Source organism: Trichosurus vulpecula, chromosome 1 (genome assembly GCF_011100635.1).
Source record: "Trichosurus vulpecula isolate mTriVul1 chromosome 1, mTriVul1.pri, whole genome shotgun sequence".
NCBI classification, from domain to species: domain Eukaryota; kingdom Metazoa; phylum Chordata; class Mammalia; order Diprotodontia; family Phalangeridae; genus Trichosurus; species Trichosurus vulpecula.
Genome location: NC_050573.1, coordinates 505726384 through 505748078, shown reverse-complemented (window position 1 = coordinate 505748078; position 21695 = coordinate 505726384). Strand labels below are relative to the sequence as shown.

At 37.7% G+C, this 21695-nt stretch overlaps 1 protein-coding gene across 1 annotated transcript in view; it reads left to right on the top strand.

Annotated features, from left to right (window-relative positions):
- The window catches only part of DTWD2 (DTW domain containing 2), a 146925-nt gene extending 128160 nt beyond the window's left edge, over window positions 1-18765 (top strand). Inside the window, exons 5-6 of the mRNA XM_036750583.1 lie at window positions 3519-3647; window positions 17560-18765. Coding sequence (XP_036606478.1) covers window positions 3519-3647; window positions 17560-17730 — 300 coding nt within the window. The 3' untranslated portion in view covers window positions 17731-18765. The remainder of the gene's footprint in view (window positions 1-3518; window positions 3648-17559) is intronic.
- The last annotated feature ends 2930 nt before the right edge of the window (window positions 18766-21695 follow it).

Below are 21695 nucleotides of genomic sequence, written 5' to 3'. Positions count from 1 at the left end.
TGTTAATTCCCTCTTGTTCATCTCTAACTGAGTTTTCTTCCTCCTGAGATTTTTGATAATTTCAGTCTTTTTTTCTTTATTTTTTTCTTATATTCCCCTCTTGCTCATTTTCTGACTCCTTCTCTTTTGATCACAGTTAGCTCAAAGCTATTTCATTCACCTCCTTGCTAGGGAATTCACACTCCCAAGTGACCTCTGGGGAGGACAAAACTGGCCCCAGATGATGCCAGTCTCTTTTCCTTCAGGCTTAATGAAGCACCACATATGTTAGCATTCTGCCCCAGTTCCATCTCAGTTCTCCAAAATGCAGTCTGAATTAGAGTAAGCTTCTGCTTTTTTTTTTTTTTCAGTGCAGGGAGAAGGGGAGGATGGGGTTGAGTTCTATCGCAAGCTTGTGGGTTGACCTGTGCAGTACTGCCAGAGCTGGTGGCTGGTGGGGGAAGATATGATGAGTGAATAAGTTAATGGTTAGGAGCTAGCCTTCTCTGTTCATCTAGTTTTTACCTCATTAGGTTTTTTGGAGTCTTAGATTGTGGAACCAGCCAAATTTGCTTTATCTCTAGCATATAATTTCTGTTTTGGAGAGGTTTCAGAGGTTGTGAGGATTACAGAAAGTGTCTCATTCTTCATCTTGCTGGTCACATGATTCAGAAGTTAAATTATCTTATTAAATTAATTAAATTATCCCTGCTTTTAGTATCTCCTTGCTCTGATCTGTTAATGTCCAGAGTAATCTTTCTATTTCACAGCTCTTGTTATATCATTGCCTCCCTCAAAAACCTTCAGTGGTTTTCATTCATTCATTCAGCCAGCTCCATGTGAGGTAATATGCTAGACTTTGGGGGCATAAATAATATAGCAATGTAATTAATGATAGTAACAGTGGATGACATTTGCTTCTTTAAGGTTTACAAAGTATTTCATGTATGTTAAATTATTTGGTCCTCAAAATAAGCCTTTGAGGTAGCTACTACAAATCCTTTTATCCCTATTTTACAGATGAGGAAACTGAGATTCAGAGAGGTTAAGTGAGTTGCTCATGGTAAGACTTCTTGTTAAGTGTCAGAAATGGGATGTAAACCTGTGTCTCTGTTTATATGTCAAGTTTAAAACATTCTTTCAAGGAATTTGTAATCTGGTATGAAGAAAAAGTATGTACGCTAGGAAGTATGACTCAAGAGACTCTGAGATGAGTGCAAAGGAAAAGCATAGTGCTATGACATATTGGGAAAGAGGTCACTCTCATTTGTCAAAGATCTGATTCTTAGATCTTTCCTTAACACCCTTCTAGACAACTTCATTAATCTCTCACCATATGCTTTCTTGAATGGTACGTGAGCTTAAATTCAAATAGCTCAGTATATCCAGAAAGCCCCAGACCGACAGACCAGGCCATGCTTCATATCCCATTTAGCTTTCAACCCTGGCTATCTTGCCATCCACTCAGCTGCTGTTCTGCTTCTCCCAAATTAAGATATCACCTCCAGAATGGACTAAACCATTAGAAAAAAGTCCCCTAATCCTTGGAAGAGTTAATTCATTCATCTTTGGAACTTCTGTCCTGAGCCAGATTGGTGAGTGAGTGAGCACAAACCCACTAGCCATCCTGCCATCTATTCTGCTGCCTCATACTTACTTCTAAGTCAGGGCAGGGGGGTCGGTGGGGAAGGTTACAGAGAAGAGGAGCACCTTTTGTGTGTGAAGGATTGCCAAACCCTTTTCAGGGCTGCTTTTCCACCATTGGTATCCATCTTTCACCCAACTCTCACCTTTGGCTCCAAGAAGCCGTAGCATGTGCAGCAGCTGCACCCAAGTAAAAGCGTTTCAGCAGAGGTGCTAAACCAAGTTGAAGGTAACCAACAAGCCTCAAACTGGTCAATGAGTTATGGGGTTGTTTACCCCAAACATGTGAAGACATCCTTGATAGAATGGGTGGATGAGAAGAATTTGTTTGAATAGCCATGAAGGCAGCTGAAGCCGATGCTGTGGAGCATTTAGTGCTTGGTCAGACTTAAAAGAAGCCAAGGTCATTCACAACACCTCGGGCCATTACCCATCGCCAGTCATCCTGATTTTTGTCTTGCCACTGGACTTTGATGACTGGAAGAGAGAGTAAGGCTGATTTTGCACAGCTTTTCCTTACTTAAATCCAATTCAACATGCCATGTCACTGGACCTCTTTAAAAATGGAAGGACCACCACTACCACTATCACCATCATCATCAACAACAACAACTCCCACACACTGCCTTACTCTGGGCTCAGTACTCATGAAATGGTACTACCATACTACCTGGTTCCTGGAAAGGGTGTGGCAGTTGACTGAATCAATTTACTATCCCTTAGATCCTATCTTCTCTGGTCACCACTCCCCTAGGTGTGTTATTTCTTCATTTAGAATCTAAGCTTCTTGAGGGTAGGGACTATCTCATTTTTGTGTTTGTAGTATTATCAGGTAGCACAATGCCCGACCCATAGAGCTTAATAAAAGTTCCTGCCCACCCTTTTCACCTGCCTTTCCTTCCTTCCTTCCTACCTTCCTTCCTTCCTTCCTTCCTTCCTTCCTTCCTTCCTTCCTTCCTTCCTTCCTTCTTTCTTTCCTTCCCTTTGTCCAACAGATAAAGGCCAAATTCCTTATCCTGGGACTTAAGGCACCCTACAATCTACTTTACCCTGCCATTTTAGTCTTATCTCCTACAACTCCAGGCCACAATTTCTTCATTTCTGTCAAAAGAAATATATTGCCTTCAACTTTTCCAAAATTCTTTCTGCCTTTTAAAGCCTAAGACAGATGCTGCTCTCTCTAATTTTCCTGATTTGTTTCTAGTCTAACTCTACTCTCCCCACCCCATGGCATTGTGTCTCATGGTACCCTTCCTAAACTTTTTACTTTGTAATTTGTGTTAGAATTATTTGCATCCCTATCTTGTTTCCTCCAAATACGGTTACCTTGGGGTCAAGGATAATGGCTTTTTTTCATCTTTCTGTCCCCAGTGTTCAACACAGTGTCTTGTATTAAGAAATCATTATAGGGGCAGCTAGGTGGTACAGTGAGTAGAGTCCCTGGAGTCAGGAGGACCTGAGTTCAAATCTGGCCTCAGACACTTGACACACTAGCTGTGTGACCTTGGGCAAGTCACTTAAGCCCAATTGCCCTGCTTTCCTCCCTCCAAAAAAAAATCTTAAAAAAAGAAATCATTATAGATTTATATCTGTCTATGAATTGAATTAAACAAAACCTCTATTTTTGATATAGATGACTTAAATTTAACAAACAGTAGGATGATATGTATTTCATAAGAGTATTGCAATAAATGGTATTTTGAAGCATTCAACATTATCTGTATATTGGTGATATAGTAGGATATAACTAAGGTTATGAAAACTCCCATGTTGTATACTGGAAGAATGTGTTGTCAGGGTAAATATATATTAGTGGGATGGTGAATAACATGCAAAAATGACTATTTTAAAAGTATGTGGTTTTAAAGTTAAATTCCTTTATTTTTTGCTTGCAGGTACAATTGAAAACCAGTGTTTCTAGTCAATATGTGATTCGGACACAACCAACCAATAGGTGCCTTTCTACACTAGAATGTGCAGCTGTTGCACTTGCCATCTTGGAGAAAAATGATCACATTCAAGAGGTACCTTGGAGAAAATTATGTTGTGATTAAAGAATGGACATTTAATTAGAAAATGTAGTTATTCTGTGAAAATGTAAAGAGAATGCATTGCACTTATAATCTGAATAATAAATGAAATAACACATCTTTATTATTCCTTACAGTTTATAAAACCAACCACCCCAACAACCTGTGAGATAAGAATGCAAATAGAATTACTTCATTTTGCATACAATTAAACTGAGGCTTAGAGAAGTTAAGTGATTTGCCCAGTTACACAGCTAGAAGAAGGCAAAGCTTAGGACTTGAACCCATATCTTTGATTCAGAGCCTACACCTCTTTCTGCTACACACCTTTTGATATAGAGTAGAAATATAGATAGTCCTTTAATAGCTAATGCTTTTCCATGTATTTTACTTTATACTGAGCTATGCAAACAATTCTTTTGGCACACTATAATGTACTCAAGTAGCAAAATATTACATTGAGCCTTTTATGAAGATTTTTCTTCTGCTTGTTGGTATTTTTCAGATTTGCTCAAGTCTGTTTTCTGTCAATCTCTCTTAAGAATTATGGCATTCTACAACAAACATTTATTTTGTTCTGATCTAATGTTTTTGGAGCACTTTTATCCACATTGTTTAGAGTATAGAAAAGAAAGATTGATAGAGACTTTTTAGTTAGTAGTGACCAAGAGAAATGCTTGGAAAACATGGCAAGATTAAAACATGTAATCATCTTTTTAATTTTCATACATCCAGAAATCTTGATGATTGTCTAGATAACATTTACAGCACCAAATAATGTTCCACTAAGTTTTTTAGATATGATGCACATTTTTAAGCTTTGTATTTTCATGTTTAATTTTTAAAAATCTATGCTAGCACAATCTTTTTTGATCTAAAATTTATTGTAAACATATTTGAAGAAGACAAAGGAAGTACAAGCATACTTAAAATGTAGAAAAGATAGAAAATTGAATCCTTTAAAATTCATTATAAAATATGGCTTTTTCTTTACTTTGACACAGAATAAAGATTTTAGTACTTAGTTATGTGATCATTATTGCTATATTTTTTACAATTTAGATGCATCTAGTATTAACTCATTATATTTTTATGGACCATATTAGCCATGTACATTACAGTATTCTATTTGAGGAATAGAAGTCTAGTAATTTAATAAAAGCTTTTAGCATCATTTGTCAGAAGCATAAATTGATTGAGAAGGAATTAGTTCAAAATATGTTATACAATTATAAATTCAGATTGCCTTTGTTTTGTTTCTCAGTTTTATCAGCACATTTTCATTTCCATCCTCTTTGCTGTGGTGTGATGTCTAGTACAGCTAGCAATAATTACTCAGTGCTAAAAACTCTCATTGAATTTTGCTCACTTTCCAGCACTCTGCCAGTGATGTCCTGATAAATAAAAGAGGAAATGAAACATGTCCTTTCCATCAGATTTAGTTTTGTCATCTGTGCAGTATCATAGAGATGACAGAGGCTGAGAGACTTTGCTATATAAATTGCCAGTGAAGAAGGTAGATGGCAACCAGTGACCTTGTCAGGAGAGCTAAATACAGTTGTTATGTCAATTGTGGTGGTCCTTCATAACCTTGCCAATGTAGTGGGCAAGGGACAGCTAGGTGGTACAATGGGTAAAACCCTGCCTCATATCCAGCCTCTGACACTTACAATGTGACACTGGGCAGAGATCACTTTATCTCTGCCTCATTTTTCTCAGCTATAAAATGGGTATAATAATAACACCTACCTCACAGGATTGTTGCAAGGATCAAATGAGGAAATATTTGTAAAAGTGTTTAGAACAGTGCCTGGGACGTAGTAGGTGCTATATAAATGCTTACTCCCTTCAGGTCATATATTCTAATAGGTTCTCTTGCTGTTCTTCACGCTCGTCTCCCTTATTGTCTCTTTTTCCTCTCCTTTCACCCAGGAGGGCAAGCTTTACGCCACTGGTGTTGTTGAACATTCTCTCAGATTTGAAGCGCAGGCTGCAGGCGGAGCTAGAGTGAGAGTGTGACTTGAGCTTCTGGCAACAGTTTCCATCTTCTCACTACCATTGCCCAAATATGCTGCCTTTAAGATAAAACAAAAACACCAACCAGAGAAAAGCATATACAGCTTCACATGACATCGAGTTTTATGTTTCTGGTTTGTGTTTCTTGGGCAACGGTATTTGTGGAAGTAGAAGATCGAAACCATCTTGTGTAGAAATTTAAATATTCTCTCAGCTTCGAAGAATCTGATCTGTGATATCACCAGGATCTGTCCTGAATGAACAGAATGACAGTTTCTAGTTGATGTTTTCACATCCAATACAGAATCAGTCGTGTCATTCTCTAAAGCAATCCATAAGCTTGGTTAGCTCTTTCAGAAACAATTATGAGCTTAAAATGCATTTTAAATGATTACCTCAAGGATATTCTTCAATATTTATAGCTTGTTTAAAAGGGAGTTTTTCTCATATCTGAAAAGTATCAACTTCCGATTCATTGTTGATTCCTTGAATATAGTTGAAATAAAGCTTATTAAATAACATTGGAACTAGTATGCACTCTTGCTTCTCAAAAAGTTGCTGACAATTATGACTGTGTGCATACCCTAAAATTTTAGTATGTATTTCTGGGCACAATCTGCACAATAGTTGCCAGATCAGGTAATGATGTTAGTTTGTTTTTTTTTTAGATTCATTAGAACTTCCCTTAAATTTGCTCTTCTTCCTACATCTCATTTAATTTTCAGCTTTCTTGTTATTAGATCAATGATTGATCATTTGTAAAGCTCTATATATAAATGATCTAGTCACAAAATGTGACATATTCCAACAGGGCCATGTGGAACTTCTTATATCCTATACAGGGTGCCCGATTTTTTGCTTTATACGTGGATTCATCTTCATCTAATTTAGTTAACCATTACACCCATCCCACAAGTGTGCACTACATGCAAAATATTTCTGCATTATTAAAAGTATTTTTTTGTTATATTGTTTGAGGTGTTAAAATATTCTTTGGAAGGAAGGGAAAAAGGAAGGAAGCATTTTTAAAGCACTGAAAGCCATCATTATATTGGGCATAAAAGTACAAGCCAAAAGAAAGTAAGTACCCTCAAGGAGCCTACATTCTAATGGGGAAGAAAATACACAAAAGCGAGGTGAAAAGCAGGGAGAGGTCCTGGAGGGAAGGAGGTGAAGATGAATGTACCCCTGTGAGAGGTATGGTTTTGAAATCTGAAAAATCAGGAACAAAACTGTTGTTGTTTGTCCTTCATTCTTGAAGAGGACCATGACGTGGGGAAGGTGATGTCAGGACTTGCAAGTGAATTGAGTTTCAGTGAGTCAGGGTTACGCAGAGTCACTGACCTCACTCTCTTGTCCAGAACCATCTGGGTCCAGTGGCAAGATATAGATCAAGACAACTAGAGATGACCCTGGATGCAGTGGGAGACAGGGAGAGAGGGAAGGAGGCAGACAACAACCTTGAAGGATGCCCTTAGCACAGCCATAGGGAGGGCTGGGATGCTTCAGACTCTAAAGGAGAGGATTAGGGTTAGGTCTCTGCCTGGAACAAAGCCAGGAAAGGAATGAAGGCCTAGGCCTCTCCTCAAAGTGGAGGTCCCAGGAGGGACTGACCATTTGGAGAAAGGGGCTGGCCTAATGGAGGGATATTCCAGGGCGAGATGATCACAGGCATAGTTGGATGTTTCAGGGGGAGGAGGACCTAGGCACTGAGGGAAGATCCAGGATGAGATAGCAACAGAGACGCAGTTTTAAAGTCCAGAAAGTCAGGAGGGGTTAGGCAGCAGTGACTTTTTCTTCTAATTTTTGTGAAGCCCTTAACTGAAAACAAAGAAAACAAACCTTTATTTTACCAAAACTATATGATAAATTTGACAAAGTTGATTTACTAAAATATTAAAGGGAACTGAAGAAACTTCTCTTTTTAGTGAAAAAAATTGTTTTTTTAACTTGTTGTTTCCATTAAATTTTGGACGAGTACATAAAAAGGTGTTTTCTGCCAGGCTGTGGTGGAGAGAAATTTCTATTTTAGACAAAATTACATGCAGATGCAGCCAGAAAATCAAGCAACCATCCCCTAAAGCTATACTACTCAGCAAGCTCTAGGTGTTTACAGCAAAATAATTTCCTGTCCTTGCACTTACAAAAAGAATTTACAAGCCCTTCTCATAGGCGTGTAAAATTGACAAATGTACCCCAGAGATCCCTGACTAAGTAAATTTAGGGATTTCTTCTCTACCTCAAATTTTGCCATTTCACCTTTTTGGTTTTGTGAAGATTCCTCCTCAAAAATTCATTAAGTGTCTCTTAAAATATCAACTATGAGGCAGATATTGCTAGGCACTGAATATGTGAAGACAAAAACAAAGTAGTCTCTGCCTTCAAAGATGTCATGAGGGAAATTTAACCAATGATAACATGGGGTCATTTCCCTGAGCATAATATTAATAGGGGCATGTGATGTATTAATAAAGGACAGATCAAATCTGTGCTTGCATTTGAACCAAAGTCCCTACATGAGAGCTGGCTGGGTCTTTTATACATAGGTGTGTGTTCCTTCTGATTTGCCTGACAATACATCATTCTGACGTCTTGTGGCAGTCCTGATTGGTGGACATTTTAATGAGGTTGGCTAAGAGTTCTCAGGTCCTCCCTTTCTTTGGGAAGGGGGGTAGGTGGCAGATCATGTCCCTCTCTGATTCCTAAGGGATGTAGGTTGCTAGCAGTCTTAACCAGAAAACCATGAGCCATCTCATTCAGTTTTTCACTGCCTTGTTCTCCCCTTTGTAGACCAGGTTGTCCCAAACTTTAGTGAAGGGAACAAGGACAAAGCTCTTACTCCCTGGGAGAAAGGTCTAACTCAAACTGGGTCCTGTTTAAGCAACTAGGGTTCCATTTGAGTGGGACCCAGCCCAAAGTAGTTAATGAGCAGATGTCTTGGGGGCTAGGAGTGATCACATTATCTGGTCATCTCCTTCAGAGACTGCCTGGCCTTTTCAAGAGTGGGGTCCTGACAAAAATAGGAGAAAAAAGGATGAATTACAAGTTAATAATTGGTTATACACAAACACAGACACACACACATATACATATATACAAATTAATTTCAAGAGGGAGAGAGAATGAATAGGAATTGTCTTTTGCAAAGAAGTGGTAACCAAGTTGTGCTTTGACAAACCTAGAGATCCTTGCTGAGATGAGGAGAGGGTTCAGAGACATGGAAGTAGCAAATTGAATGTTGTAAATGGGGACTAGGGACACATAGGTGGCACAGTGGATAGAGCACTGGACCTGGAGTCAGGAAGACCCGAGTTCAATTTGGCCTTAGACATTTACTAGCTCTGTGACCCTGAGGAAGTCACCTAACCCTATTTACTTTAGTTTCCTCATCTGTAAAATGAGCTGGAGAAGGAAACAGCAAATTACTCTAGTATCTTTGCTGCAAAAACTCCAAATGGGGTCATGAAGAGTCAGATATGACTGAAATAACTGAGCAAAAAAAAAAAATGAGGACTAGCTAAGTGCCTGATATGACTGAATGAATAGAGTAGTATGAAGTAAGACTGGAAAAGCAGATACAGTTGGTGAAGGGTTTTGTTTGTCAGACTGAGGATTTTCTGGAAGTGACGAAGCATTGAAAGTTATGGAATAGCAGAAAAACATGGTCACATCAATGTTTCAGAAGGACCAATCTGGCCACTGTGTGGAAGATAAATTGCAGAAGAGTGACTGTAGAGTCAGAGTTAGATGGCCATGACAATAGTAATAGCTAGTGTTGATTAAGGCCTGACACATAATAGGAACTTCATAAATGTGTGTTGATTGAAGAGTAGACATGATGTGAGTGGAAAGAAGGGGGCAGATTGAGAAGTGTTAGGGAAGTAGAATAGAGAAAACTTGGCTGTTGATTGGATGGAGGTGAGGGAAGAGTTAAAGGTGATTCTGGGTTTGTGACCAGGTGTAATGATAATCAGAGCAGGACTTTTTAACTTTTTTCTCTTTTGGAGCACTTAGGTAATCAATTGCCTTTGATGAGTCTGGCCTTTGTTTTTTGCTTTTTGGCAGGGCAATTGGGGTTAAGTGACTTGCCCAAGGTCACACAGCTAGTGTATGTGTCATGTGTCTGAGGTTGGATTTGAACTCAGGTCCTCCTGACTCCAGGGACAGTGCTCTACTCACTGCACCACCTAGCTGCCCCCTAGGCCTTTGTTTTGATTAAATGGGGAGTCTTTGATGACCTGCTTATGTCAAGGGAAAGCCTAGTTCACGTAGGTTTCACTCGCATGGATGTGAAGCCCTTTGACCCTGAACAGGGTATATAAACTCAGAGGTTAGCGTTTTGTTTGGGGCTCTCACTCACTGGAAGAGTGTTATGCGATTTGACCAGATGAGACTCTGGGTAGCCACTGGAGCCCCCAGCTTTGAAAAAAACCCAGATGTTGGTGCTTCTCTGGTAACTGTATATTGTGAATTTGTCCGACAGAAATCTGTCTGTTGGTTTGTGTTTATTTGCTCTGTTTATATAATGTATGCTTGTAATTTCCATTTGTATTTGCTCTGAAATTCAGGGTGCTAGCTTTTCCTTCTGAACTAAGTGATGATATATGTATGCTTGATTAAACTGAGATTGTTAACCCTTAAAGTTGCTTTCCTTAGAAAAGCAGATCAAAGAACCTGTGCTAACAGCCCTGCTATGTGCTGGTGTTATTGGCTTTATGTAGCCACACTGGCAGCAAGTAGCAACATTGTTGTTACACCAGGGTGACTGGTAATGTTTTCAACTGAAACAGAGAGTCTTAGTGGCAGGTTAGGGTTGAGGGGAAGGATGTGGTAAGATTCACTCTGGAGATGTTGAGTTCCAGTTGTCCATAGCACATCCAAGTGGAAATTAACAAGCAGTTAGTAATGTGAGATTGAAGTTAAGGAGAGAATTTTGGGCTGGAAATAAAGATTTAACCATTATCTTCGTAGAGATGGTAATTAAACCTATTGGAGAGGACATGGAACACATTAGGATCAGAACTTAGATGCTGAAATAGCAAAGGAAACTATAAATGAACAGTCAGTTAGAAAAACCAGTAGAGAACAATGTCAGAAAGCCAAGTGATGAGAGGTCAAGTAGAATAAAACCTGAGAAAAGGCCATTGAATTTAATTTTTTTCTTAAAAATTTTTTTTCACTTAAGAAGCATTTATTTTCTCTCTCTCCTACCCCATCATGCTTCTAATTTAAAAGAAAAATAAAAGGAAAATCAAAGATTATTGGTAACCTTGGAAAGAACACTTTGTTTTGAGTGGTAAACTCAGGAGCCAGATAGCAAGCCATTAGAAAGTGAGAGGATGATAAGAAAACAGAGATGTAGGTGACCTATTTTAGAAGTTTTCTCTGTGAAAGAGAAGAGACATGGAATGGCATTTTTATTAGGGGTGTTCAGCAGTATGTGAGTAAGAGCAGCACAGATAGATGACTGAATTAATCTATGGTTAGGGTTTGGCAAGCTGTGACTGATTGATTGACTGATTATAGGATGGGGGCGGGGCAAGATTCAAGCGCCAAGGATAATGTTGAACTGGTGAGCTCTCAGATCAAGACTGAAAGGAGGAAAGTGAAGCCAGAATGGAAGTGATGAATTGAATAGAGGGTGGCATGTAGGGACTAATTCTTCCTTGTCTAATATATTCTATTGATTGACTTTAAACATTTTTGACTAGTTATTTAACTAGTTTTCGTGACTACTGCTTTGTGTTATAATTTGAGATCTTTAAGTCCTAATTCCCCTTCTTTCTTTTTTCCTTTGTTTCCTTTGAGATTTTAGATCTTTTGCTTCTCCAAATGGTTTTTGTTATTATTTTCACTAGTTATTTACTATCCCATTGGTAATTTGAATAACATAACATTATATCTGTATGTTAATGAACGGGGCATTATCATTTTGATTTGTAGCACTTATCTTTTGGCTACTTATCCAGCTTGTATGGGCATGTATGGAGTGTTCAGGGAGAACTAGCTCCTCTGGTGTGAGGGCTTGCCTAGCCTTTTCAGAGCTGTTCATCTACCTTTCACATGTACCTGCTATCCAATTCTCACCTGTGACTCCCAGAAGCTGTAGCATGTAGCAGTAGCTGTGGCATGTAGCTATAGCACAGCACACCGTGGTAAAACCATCTTGGTAGATGGGATAAACTGGGCTGAAAACCTACAGCCCTCAAACCTGTTGGTGAGTTAGAAGGATATCTGGCCCAAGCATGTGAATTCTTCCCCGGCAGGATGGATGAGAAAAATTTGTTCCAATGGCCATGAAGGCAACTGAAACAGGTTCTGTGGAGCACTTAGAGCTTGGTCAGACATGGAAGACACCAAGGTTATCCATGGGGTCACAGTCACCAGCTGTCTTGACTTTTGTTTTGCCACTGGATTTGATGACTCTAGAAGAGTGAATGAAGCTGATGACTTTCTGCAACTCTGCCTCACTTAAATCCAATTCATACACAAGTCAAGACGTCACCCATCACCCCATGATATTATTGGTCCTCTTTAAAAATGAAGGAGGAACAACGACGTGATGACATGGGTTGCATCCTCAGAAGTTGGCTGCTACCTTGGAATCTAGGGTTTATACCGTGTCTCCACCTTTCAATGTAACTTCCTTTCTGGGTTACTCCCCTGATTTTAACTTGTTCCTTAGAGTACAGCCTTAAAAAGAGTGATTGTTTCCACAGGCTCTAGGGGTAACCCTGTGGGATTCTAAACTTCAGATATTTCTTCTAAAAGTTTTCTAAACTTTTAAAACTGTAGTTCATGAAGTCCTGTCAGTGAAAGAAGGTTAACAATTATGCCAGTAGACTCAATGGCATAGCGGGAATGATAGTTACAAAGCATTTCCCCCCCTAAACCAGGGCATACTCTTCCCACATATATAGACTATGTCCATGGGGAGAGTGGGCACAAACTTAAAGTATAATGATAGGGAAGCACATATTGCCAAGGACAATTCATCACTTCAGACTGTAGGGCCTCAGGGATATTTCATTCTTTGTAAAGTCCAGGTGAAGTTCATTGATGGGTTATAGGCAAGGCTCAATGGGCCCTCTCCTCGCAGGGCACATACAGCATCTCTGCTGAATAGGTCAATTCACTCAACTGCTTGGGCTTGACCTGTGACAGACATATCTATTATCTCCAGCTTCAGTCTATTCTGGGGACTTTCAGAAAAAGCAAAGACTCTTAGACTAAAACTGGTAGAAGTCTCTGCAGATCTGCTCCCTTAGGCATTCAGCTATGGGATAGAAGGGAGGAAAGCAGAAGTTTGCCTTTCCTTTTTTTCAGTGTTTTCTGGTTGAGGGCTGGGTCCCTTAAGTAATAGAGGATCTCATCTTAACTTAAATTGACCATCCATTATATTCTCCAAATCATCCTCTCTGTAGATTAGGCCATAGAAATACAATGTCCATCCAATGGTTTTCGAATTCATGGTTCTCTGGTTTTTGTTTTTTGTTTCAAGTCAACAAACTAATAACATGCATTTATTAAATATCTACTCTGGAACCAGGTACTGCTAGGAATACAAAGTATAGGGCTAGGAATACAAAGAAAATTCCCCCAAAAGCCCCCCAAACTTTTAAAACAGTCCCTGACTTCAAGGAACTCACCACCTAATGGAGAAGACAAATTCAAATAAACTGGAGGTAATCTTAAAGGGAAGGTAAGGGAAAGACTTCTTAGAGAAGGTGGGATATTTCTTGTTATTCAGTCATGTCTGACTCTTCATGACCCCATGGGACCATACTGTCCATGGAGTTTTCTTGGCAAAGATTCTGGAGTGGTTTGCATTTCCTTCTCCATTGAATTAAAGGAAACAGAATGACTTGCTCAGGGTCACAAAAAGCTACTGTGTGTCTAAGGCTGGATTTAAACTCAGGTCTTTCTGACTCCAGGCCCAGAGCTCTCTCTACTGAGCCATGTAGCTGCCAGGTGGGATATTAGCTGATTCTTAAAGGAAGTCAAGGAAACTAGGAGGTAGAGACAAGGAGGTAAAGCACACTAGGTATGGGGGAACAATCAGTGACAATTCCCAGAGTCAGGAGAAAGTATCTTATGTGAGAATTAGCAAAGAGACCAGTACTACTGCATGTCAAAGTATTCGGAGAGAAGTAAGATACAAAAAACAAAACAAAACAAAAAAAACTAGGGAAGGCCTTGTTGTTGTTGTTGTTTGTTGTTTGTCCTTTGCTCTAGAGAAGGGTTTAAAAGCCAGTGCTTTTTATATTTGATATATTTATTTTTATGTTGTCATAGGTTATATATATATATATATATTACATACAATTCATAAATATACATATACAGGGGTGTTGTGAGGCTCAAATGAGGCAATAGATGTAAAGCACCTTGCAAACCTTAAAACACTATATAAATGTTTATTATTAGCCTATATTTCCCAGACCTCTAGCCTAGTGATGACTTAATTCCCTGAGCCTTCTACTGTACTCTCTCCTGCTGACCTCAAGCAATGTTTATAGAGCAATACAGGGATGTGCTGGTAAATATTTAACAACTGTGCTCTCTGGGGGGAAAAAGAGTATGCACATGCACTTTTAATTTTAATCTGTATTATTAATACATTCTTAAGTCTAGAGAATTAACAAAATAATAAATCAAGCTCTGATTTGTAAGAATTGCCAGTTTTTCAGGTTGTAAATACTCATAATGAAAATTTTACAATTGGCTTGTTAGAGCTCCCCTTGGTCTATACAAATGAGTGGCTAGGAAAAGGTTCAGAGGTAATCTCTGTCCTGTGGGCACTCAATTAAATTTGCTGTCTCCAAAGTTACAAATGTTCTCTTAATTGCCAAATCTGATGGTTTTTTCTCAATCCTAATCCTTCTTAACCTATCTCTTTCATTTGACCTTGTCGACCATTGTTAACCATCCTTTCTTCCTGGAAACTCTCCTCTCTAGGTTTTTGTGACACTGTTCTCTCTCTGCCTCTTACTTGTATGACTTTGTTGCTTCATCATTCAAACCACACCCCCTATCTGCAGATGTTCCTCAAGGTTCCATCTTGGACTCTCTTCTTTCTTCCTTCTGTAATCCCGTGGTAACCTCCTCTGCTTCCATGTGTTTAACCATAAATGACTTTTAGATCTGTATATCTAGCTGCAGTCTCTCTCCTGAAATTAATTACTATATCACCAATTGCCTACTTCCATATTTCTTTAGAAGGGTATATCATCCTTCTTGTCTCCCAGGTTCATAATTAAGGCATTATCCTGTTCCTCTCACTCTTCCTTACTCCACAGAGCCAAAGAGTTGCCAAATCTTACTGTTTCTGCCTCATATCTGGCCCTTTCTCTCTACTTATACAGCTACCACCTTAGTTTAAGCCCCTACCCACTCTTACCTAAGTTATTACAATAGTTACCCAATTGATCTCCCTGCATCTCGAGTCTCTCCTGATGTAGTCACCCTTCACACTGATGCCAAAATAATTTTCCTCAAGGTCAGGTATGACTCAGGTAACTCCACTGGCTTTTCATTGCCTCTAGGAGAAAATATAAACTCCTGTATTTAGTTTTTAAAAATCTCACAATGTTACCTGCTTCCAACCTATCTTTCTAGCTTCTTTAGATATTACTCATCCTCCTGCCCTCTGGGATCCAGCCAAATTGTCCTTCTCCTCTGTTCCTTGTACATGACTCTTCATCTCTTGTCTTCAATGTATTCCCTCCTTATTTCTGCCTTATAGCATATTGCTTTTCCTTTAAGATGATTAAGCAAGATCTGCATTAAGCCTTTCTTGATTCTTTCCTTCTCTAACTACTAGTGCCCTCCACCCCAAATTAGTTTACATTTGACTACTGTGTATATATTTGTATTTATTAACTTTATATTTATGCTATGCATAATTTGTTACACAGATAATACACAGGAGGCACTAGAGGTTTGGACTCCAACCTCTAACAGGTTCACTCTTGATCTGGTCAGACAGGAAAGAGAGCTTCAAAGGGGTTAATAATAAGTTTATTCTAGTCTAGTTTTCTCTAACACAATATTGCTGATAACAGAAGCACCACAAACTCCCACAGCATTGCCTAATCACCCTTCACACAGGAGCCAGCGAGAAGGGAGGGGGTAACTACCCCTGCATCTCGATGGGGTCAATCAAGACAGGCAAAACTTTGTGTATCCCCTAAACCCCTCAGACCTCAGTGGGGGCTGGTTGAGGCACACACAGATTCCCCCCACCCAAGCCTTGATGGGGGCCGATCAAGGCACACAGCATTCCAGCTTGTGTATTTAACCCGAAAGGTTCCCCAACTCACTGACCAATCCCCACCTGTTTTATAAGGCAATAGACAAAGAAGCATATTGACAACATTAGCTCACAAGTTTAAATCACCTCATTCCTATATCTCAGCAAGCAGTTGCAGTGGATATTTACAACTTCAGCACACATGTTTATATTATTTATCATTATATAATGCTGCGCAAGTGAGGTAGAGATGTTTTGAACCATGAGCCTGAGAAACTGAGATTGTCATGGCCATGGATCCTGGGAAACTGAACTCTAGGAAGTAATAACAAAAATCTACTTTACACACACTAAAATTCACCTTACCCTAAAATTTGCCTTACTGACAATATTTTATATGTATCTGTTGTCTCTCCCATTAGAATGCAAGCTCATTGTGAGTAAATATCGTTTATACTTGTATCCTAAGTACCTAGCACAATGCCTTCTCCTTTCTGCTTTGCAGTTTTTCTGGGAAGCTAGAGATTCACTCAGCTGTCTTGACATAACTGTTATGTTTTTCAGTATGTTAATGGTATTCAAACTGTTTCACATTTGGTTACACTTTTGTCGTTTTGGTGTATTCATAGCATATACTGTTGTGTTTGAATCCAGAAATGTTTTTACACTTTCTTTACACTTTGCCACTTTGCAACCATACCTAATAGCGTGCCTATCTCATTTTGCCTATGGGGTCATTAACTTGGTTTTTTATTATTTTGATTTGTTGTAAATGTATTTTAATGTTAATTATTTCCTTTGACAATATATTTTTATTCTATACATTTAAAAACATTATTCTGAGAAGGGGTCCATAGCTTCACCAGATTGCCAAAGGGGTCTATAACACACACAGAAAAGGTTAAGAACACCTTAAAGCTCTTAACTTAATAGCTAGAGGATCCTAAGACATACATACTAATAGAATGTATAGTCTGATATATTCTAGTAATTAAGAGGCTATGCTATAGTTTAATTTGTTCCATACCGTTGGTGATTTTTATTGTTGTTTAGTTGTGTTCAATTCTTCATGATCCCATGTACCATACTGTCCATGGGATTTTCTTGGCAAAGATACTAGGGTGGTTTTCCATTTCCTTTTCCAGTGGATTAAGGCAAACAGAGGTTAAGTGACTTGCCTAGGATCACACAGCTAGTAAGTATCTGAGGTCAAATTTGAACTCAGGTCTTCCTGATTCCTTAGAGGCAGCTAGGTGGCTCAGTGGATAAGAGTGGTAGGCCTGGAATCACTGAGACAAAGAGATTATGGAAGATTGAGGAGATTTTTCCCCCTCTGTCTAGAATATTAAGTAAAAGTAAATTTAAATTCCAGCATCTTTAGGGGAATCCTCCATTTTGTCTTGTGAAGTAATCTACAATTTTTCCCTAGTGATACATAGGGAATAAATTTTCCAATAAATTATTATAGCAAATAAAAAATCTATTTGTCAGACTATTTATTAGTGCTAGTATTAGAAGAATAAAAAATCAATAACAACGTAAAAGAGTAATTTTAACCATTGCTAGAAAAAGTATAGAAACACTGACTTTTTTAATGCACATATTTAATGGCTTTTTCAATTTCTTTCTCTCCACCAGACATTGCTTCGACCTCTTCAAGCTTTGTGTTCTTTCCAGCTTCAGCATGGTGCTCAGATTCGTCTCAGCAAGGAGCACCTCTTGAAAAATGGTCTTTATCCTAAGCCCATGCCAAAAAATAAACGCAAACTAAGGAAAATGGAGCTCTTAATGAATAGTGTTAAAATTTAGGGAAATTATCCTTGTGGTGTTAGTATACATATTCAATCGCAACTTACAACACCAAACTCATTTTTCAGCCTACAAATAGCTCTGTAAGTTGCTGACTGACTCAACAAAAGAATTACACAAGAATCTTGCCCAGAGTTGGGAAATGAAACAAATAGTTTTTTTTAAACATTAAAAGGCATGATTTTATTTTTCAAAAATGTCTATTAAAATAATTTTTGCAACTCCTGTAATGAAAAACAGTTAATTGCTATTCTAGATAAACAATGTCCATTCAAGGAATTACCCTTTATAAAGAGAGGAAAATTGTTGCAACTAAGACAATATTGTTTAAGATACTATGTAATATTTGGTAAAGATTCTGCAGTAGTAAAGCCCTGCATCAATTTTTCACTTTTGTACAAGAACTTTATAGATGTTGGTCAGTAGCTTAAAAAGAATCAAGTGAATTGCAGCATATTAAAATCTTTGCATTTTTATTTTAATAAAAATTATAACAGAGTAAGGAAAATTCGTTTTCCTGCTACACTTGGACACAAGAGTGGGATTTAAGAACTTATTAGGAGAGACTATAACTTCATATTTTAGGGGTTGCATATAGTTTTGAAAATTAATGTGTATTTTTCAGTTGCAGTCATTCTCAATGAGAAAGTTTCTGTTTTTCATAGTTCTTAGACAGATTTGTTGACTGACAATAAGCCATGTTTTGTTGAAATTTTCATAAGTAACAAAAGTGGAATAAAAAACATATAGTATTCCATGTGCCATTGTTATGGAATATCATTAGGATCATTGTAATATAAAGGATCAATTTTTTTTAAAATTTAAGAGAAAACTCTCTAAGTAGAAACAAGCTACATTCTCCAACTTTGGGGAAATATTTGTGAAATTTCATAGAGAATGTTTGAACTACATGTTTTGTGAATTAAATATACCCCTTAGGCCATTAGAAGAAATGTTTATGTGCACATTTATATTTAACTTAAGTCATATGCAGAGGTATGTGAATTTTGACAATAAAACAACATTGTTTCCTTATTTTTGCAAGTTGTGAATAAGCTTGATTATTAGTGCTTGAATCCATAGAATTCCTTTGCTTTTTGTAGATTTTTCCAATAGCCTTCCTTACACTGGGCATTTAAATTAATAGAGCTCTAGGATTACATACTTTATTATAAAAGCATATGAAATATAAAGTGTAAGACATATATTTTATTGCCACATATCATCATATTTGGAGGTTTTTTTAAAAGGCATATCTATTACTTTATTTTTAATTACTTTTTCTGTGTCATATAGTTATCACCATTTGTCATCGAATAATTATAGTCATATCTTGATTTAATATATTATCATAGAGAAAAATGGTACAGATATGTGCTTTCTGAAGATTGCTGTATCATTTCACTTGGTTTCAGATGATATACTAAAGGGCCATAAATCTTCACATTATTTAAAAAGAAAACACACCAGAGAATATGGACTTATCTACTAGAGAAGTAGATAAGCCACTTTCTGGGAATTGGTAAATGAATTAAAATGTTTATATAATTTATACTCCCTTATTCAAGTCTATAAATTTTTATCATAGGATGGATTAAAGACATTGTTAAAATCCATAATAAATTGAAATGCCAATTAGGAAAAAATACCAGGATTCCACAGTTTATGGTAGTGTGTGTTCCCCCTCACTTAATCCTGAATGGACACTTGTTTGTTTGGTTGTAGAAAGATTCTTTTCATTATATGAATTATACTTATATGGTCACTGAAGTAACTTTCCAATTCTGAAATTCCGAATGTGAAATATGTTTAAATATGGGAGGGATTATACTTCCAGACTTTAATTTTCTTTTTTTAATATTTAATTTATTTATTTTCAGTTTTCAACATTCATTTCCATAAGTTTTAATTTTCTCTTCCTCCCTTCCCCTCCTTCCCTCAGATGGCATGCAATCCAATATGGGCTCTACAAATACATTCGTATTAAACACATTTTCACATTAGTCATGTTGCATAGAAGAATTATAACAAATGGCAGAAACCATGAGAAAGAAAACAAAATATAACAAAACAAAAGAGAAAAGAGTCTGCTTTGCTCTGCATTCTGACTCTATAGTTCGTTCTCTGAGTGTGGATGGCATTTTCCAGCATGAGTCCTTTGGAAAAGTTTTAGGTACTTGCATTGCTGAGAAGGGCTAAGTCTATCAAAATCAGTCCTCACACACTGTGGCTGTTACTGTGTACAATGTTCTCCTGGTTCTGCTTGCTTCACTCAGCATCTGTTCATATAAGTCTTTCCAGGTTTTTCTGAAGTCTGCCAGATCATCATTTCTTATAGCACAATAGTATTCCATTACATTCATATACCACAACTTGTTCAGCCATTCCCCAATTGATGGGCATCCCCTCAATTTCCAGTTCTTGGCCACCACAAAAGAGGTGCTATAAATGTTTTTGTACATGTGGGTCCTTTTACCATTTTTATGATCTCTTTGGGATATAGCCCCAGAAGTGATATTGCTGGGTCAAAGGGTATGCACATTTTTATAGCCCTTTGGGCATAGTTCCAAATTGCTCTCCAGAATGGTTGGATTAGCTTACAGTTGCACCAACAATGAATTAGTGTTCAAGTTTCCCATATCTTTTCCAACATTTATCTTTTTCCTGTTTTGTCATGTTAGCCAAACTGATAGGTGTGATGTAGTACCTCAGAGTTGTTTTGATTTGCATTTCTCTAATCAATAGTGATTTAGAGCATTTTTTCATATGACTAAAATAGTTTTAATTTCTTCCTCTGAAAACTGCCTGTTCATATCCTTTGACCATTTATCAATTGGGGAATGATTTGTATCCTTGTAAATTTGACTCAGTTCTCTGTATATTTTAGAAATGAGGCCCTTACCAGAGACACTTGTAGAAATTCTTTCCCAATTTTCTGCTTCTCTCCTAATCTTGGTTGCATTGGCTTCATTTGTGCAAAAACTTTTCAGTTTAATGTAATCAAAATTATCCATTTTGCATTTCATAATGTTCTGTCTCTCCTGTTTGGTCATAAATTCCTCCATTCCCCATAAATCTGACAGATAAACTATTTCTTGCTCCCCTAATTGGTTTATAGTATCAGCCTTTATACCTAGATTGTGTACCCATTTGGTCTTTATTCTGGTGTATGGTGTCAGACGTTGGTCTATGCCAGACTTTAATTTTCTTAATCGTTGTTAAAAAAAAAAACCTTTAAATTATCAGTAACCTTAAGCATTTCAGTATGATCTCAAATTTTTTTCTAGTTAATAAAATGTTCATTAACCTCTCCTCCTCTGAGGTTCATTCACCCTATACAAATTTATCACCCAGTCTAGACCCTGATCTACCAATCCCCAGTGAATTGTCCCTCCTTTCTCAAATATGACTCAAGATCTCCCTTTCCACCTCAGTTCTTTCCTTCACACTAACGTACTTCAGCATACATATTGATGGTCCTTCAAATACCTTAACTTTTCAATTCCACAATCTGTTTATCTTCCATTATCTGGATGGCTATACCTTTGATCTTGCCATCAATTACTTGTCTTATACTTCCATGGTCAAGGACTCCAAAATTTCTTTCTTATCATAATCTATCATTCTCCCTTTACTTTACTACTCCTAATTCTATCCTGTACTATGTCACTCAATCCCTCAGCATTTTCTCAGGCCATCATTCTTCTTGTCAGCCCATTGCCCTCCAATTCAACCCTTTCAACTGAATTCCTCCCTTTTTTCTTCCCTAAAACAAACAGGCTCTTTGCCATGACCTGCCCCCTTCTTCTCTTCATCCCACAGTCCCCTGATATCACCTCCCACTTCTTTTTCGCTCTAGTCAGCTAAAGGTTGCCCATCTTGCCAAAATCAATCTTGTTCATGTATCATTTATCTTATCCCCTCTAAACTTCTCCAGCATATTTCCCCCATTATCATCCCTTCTC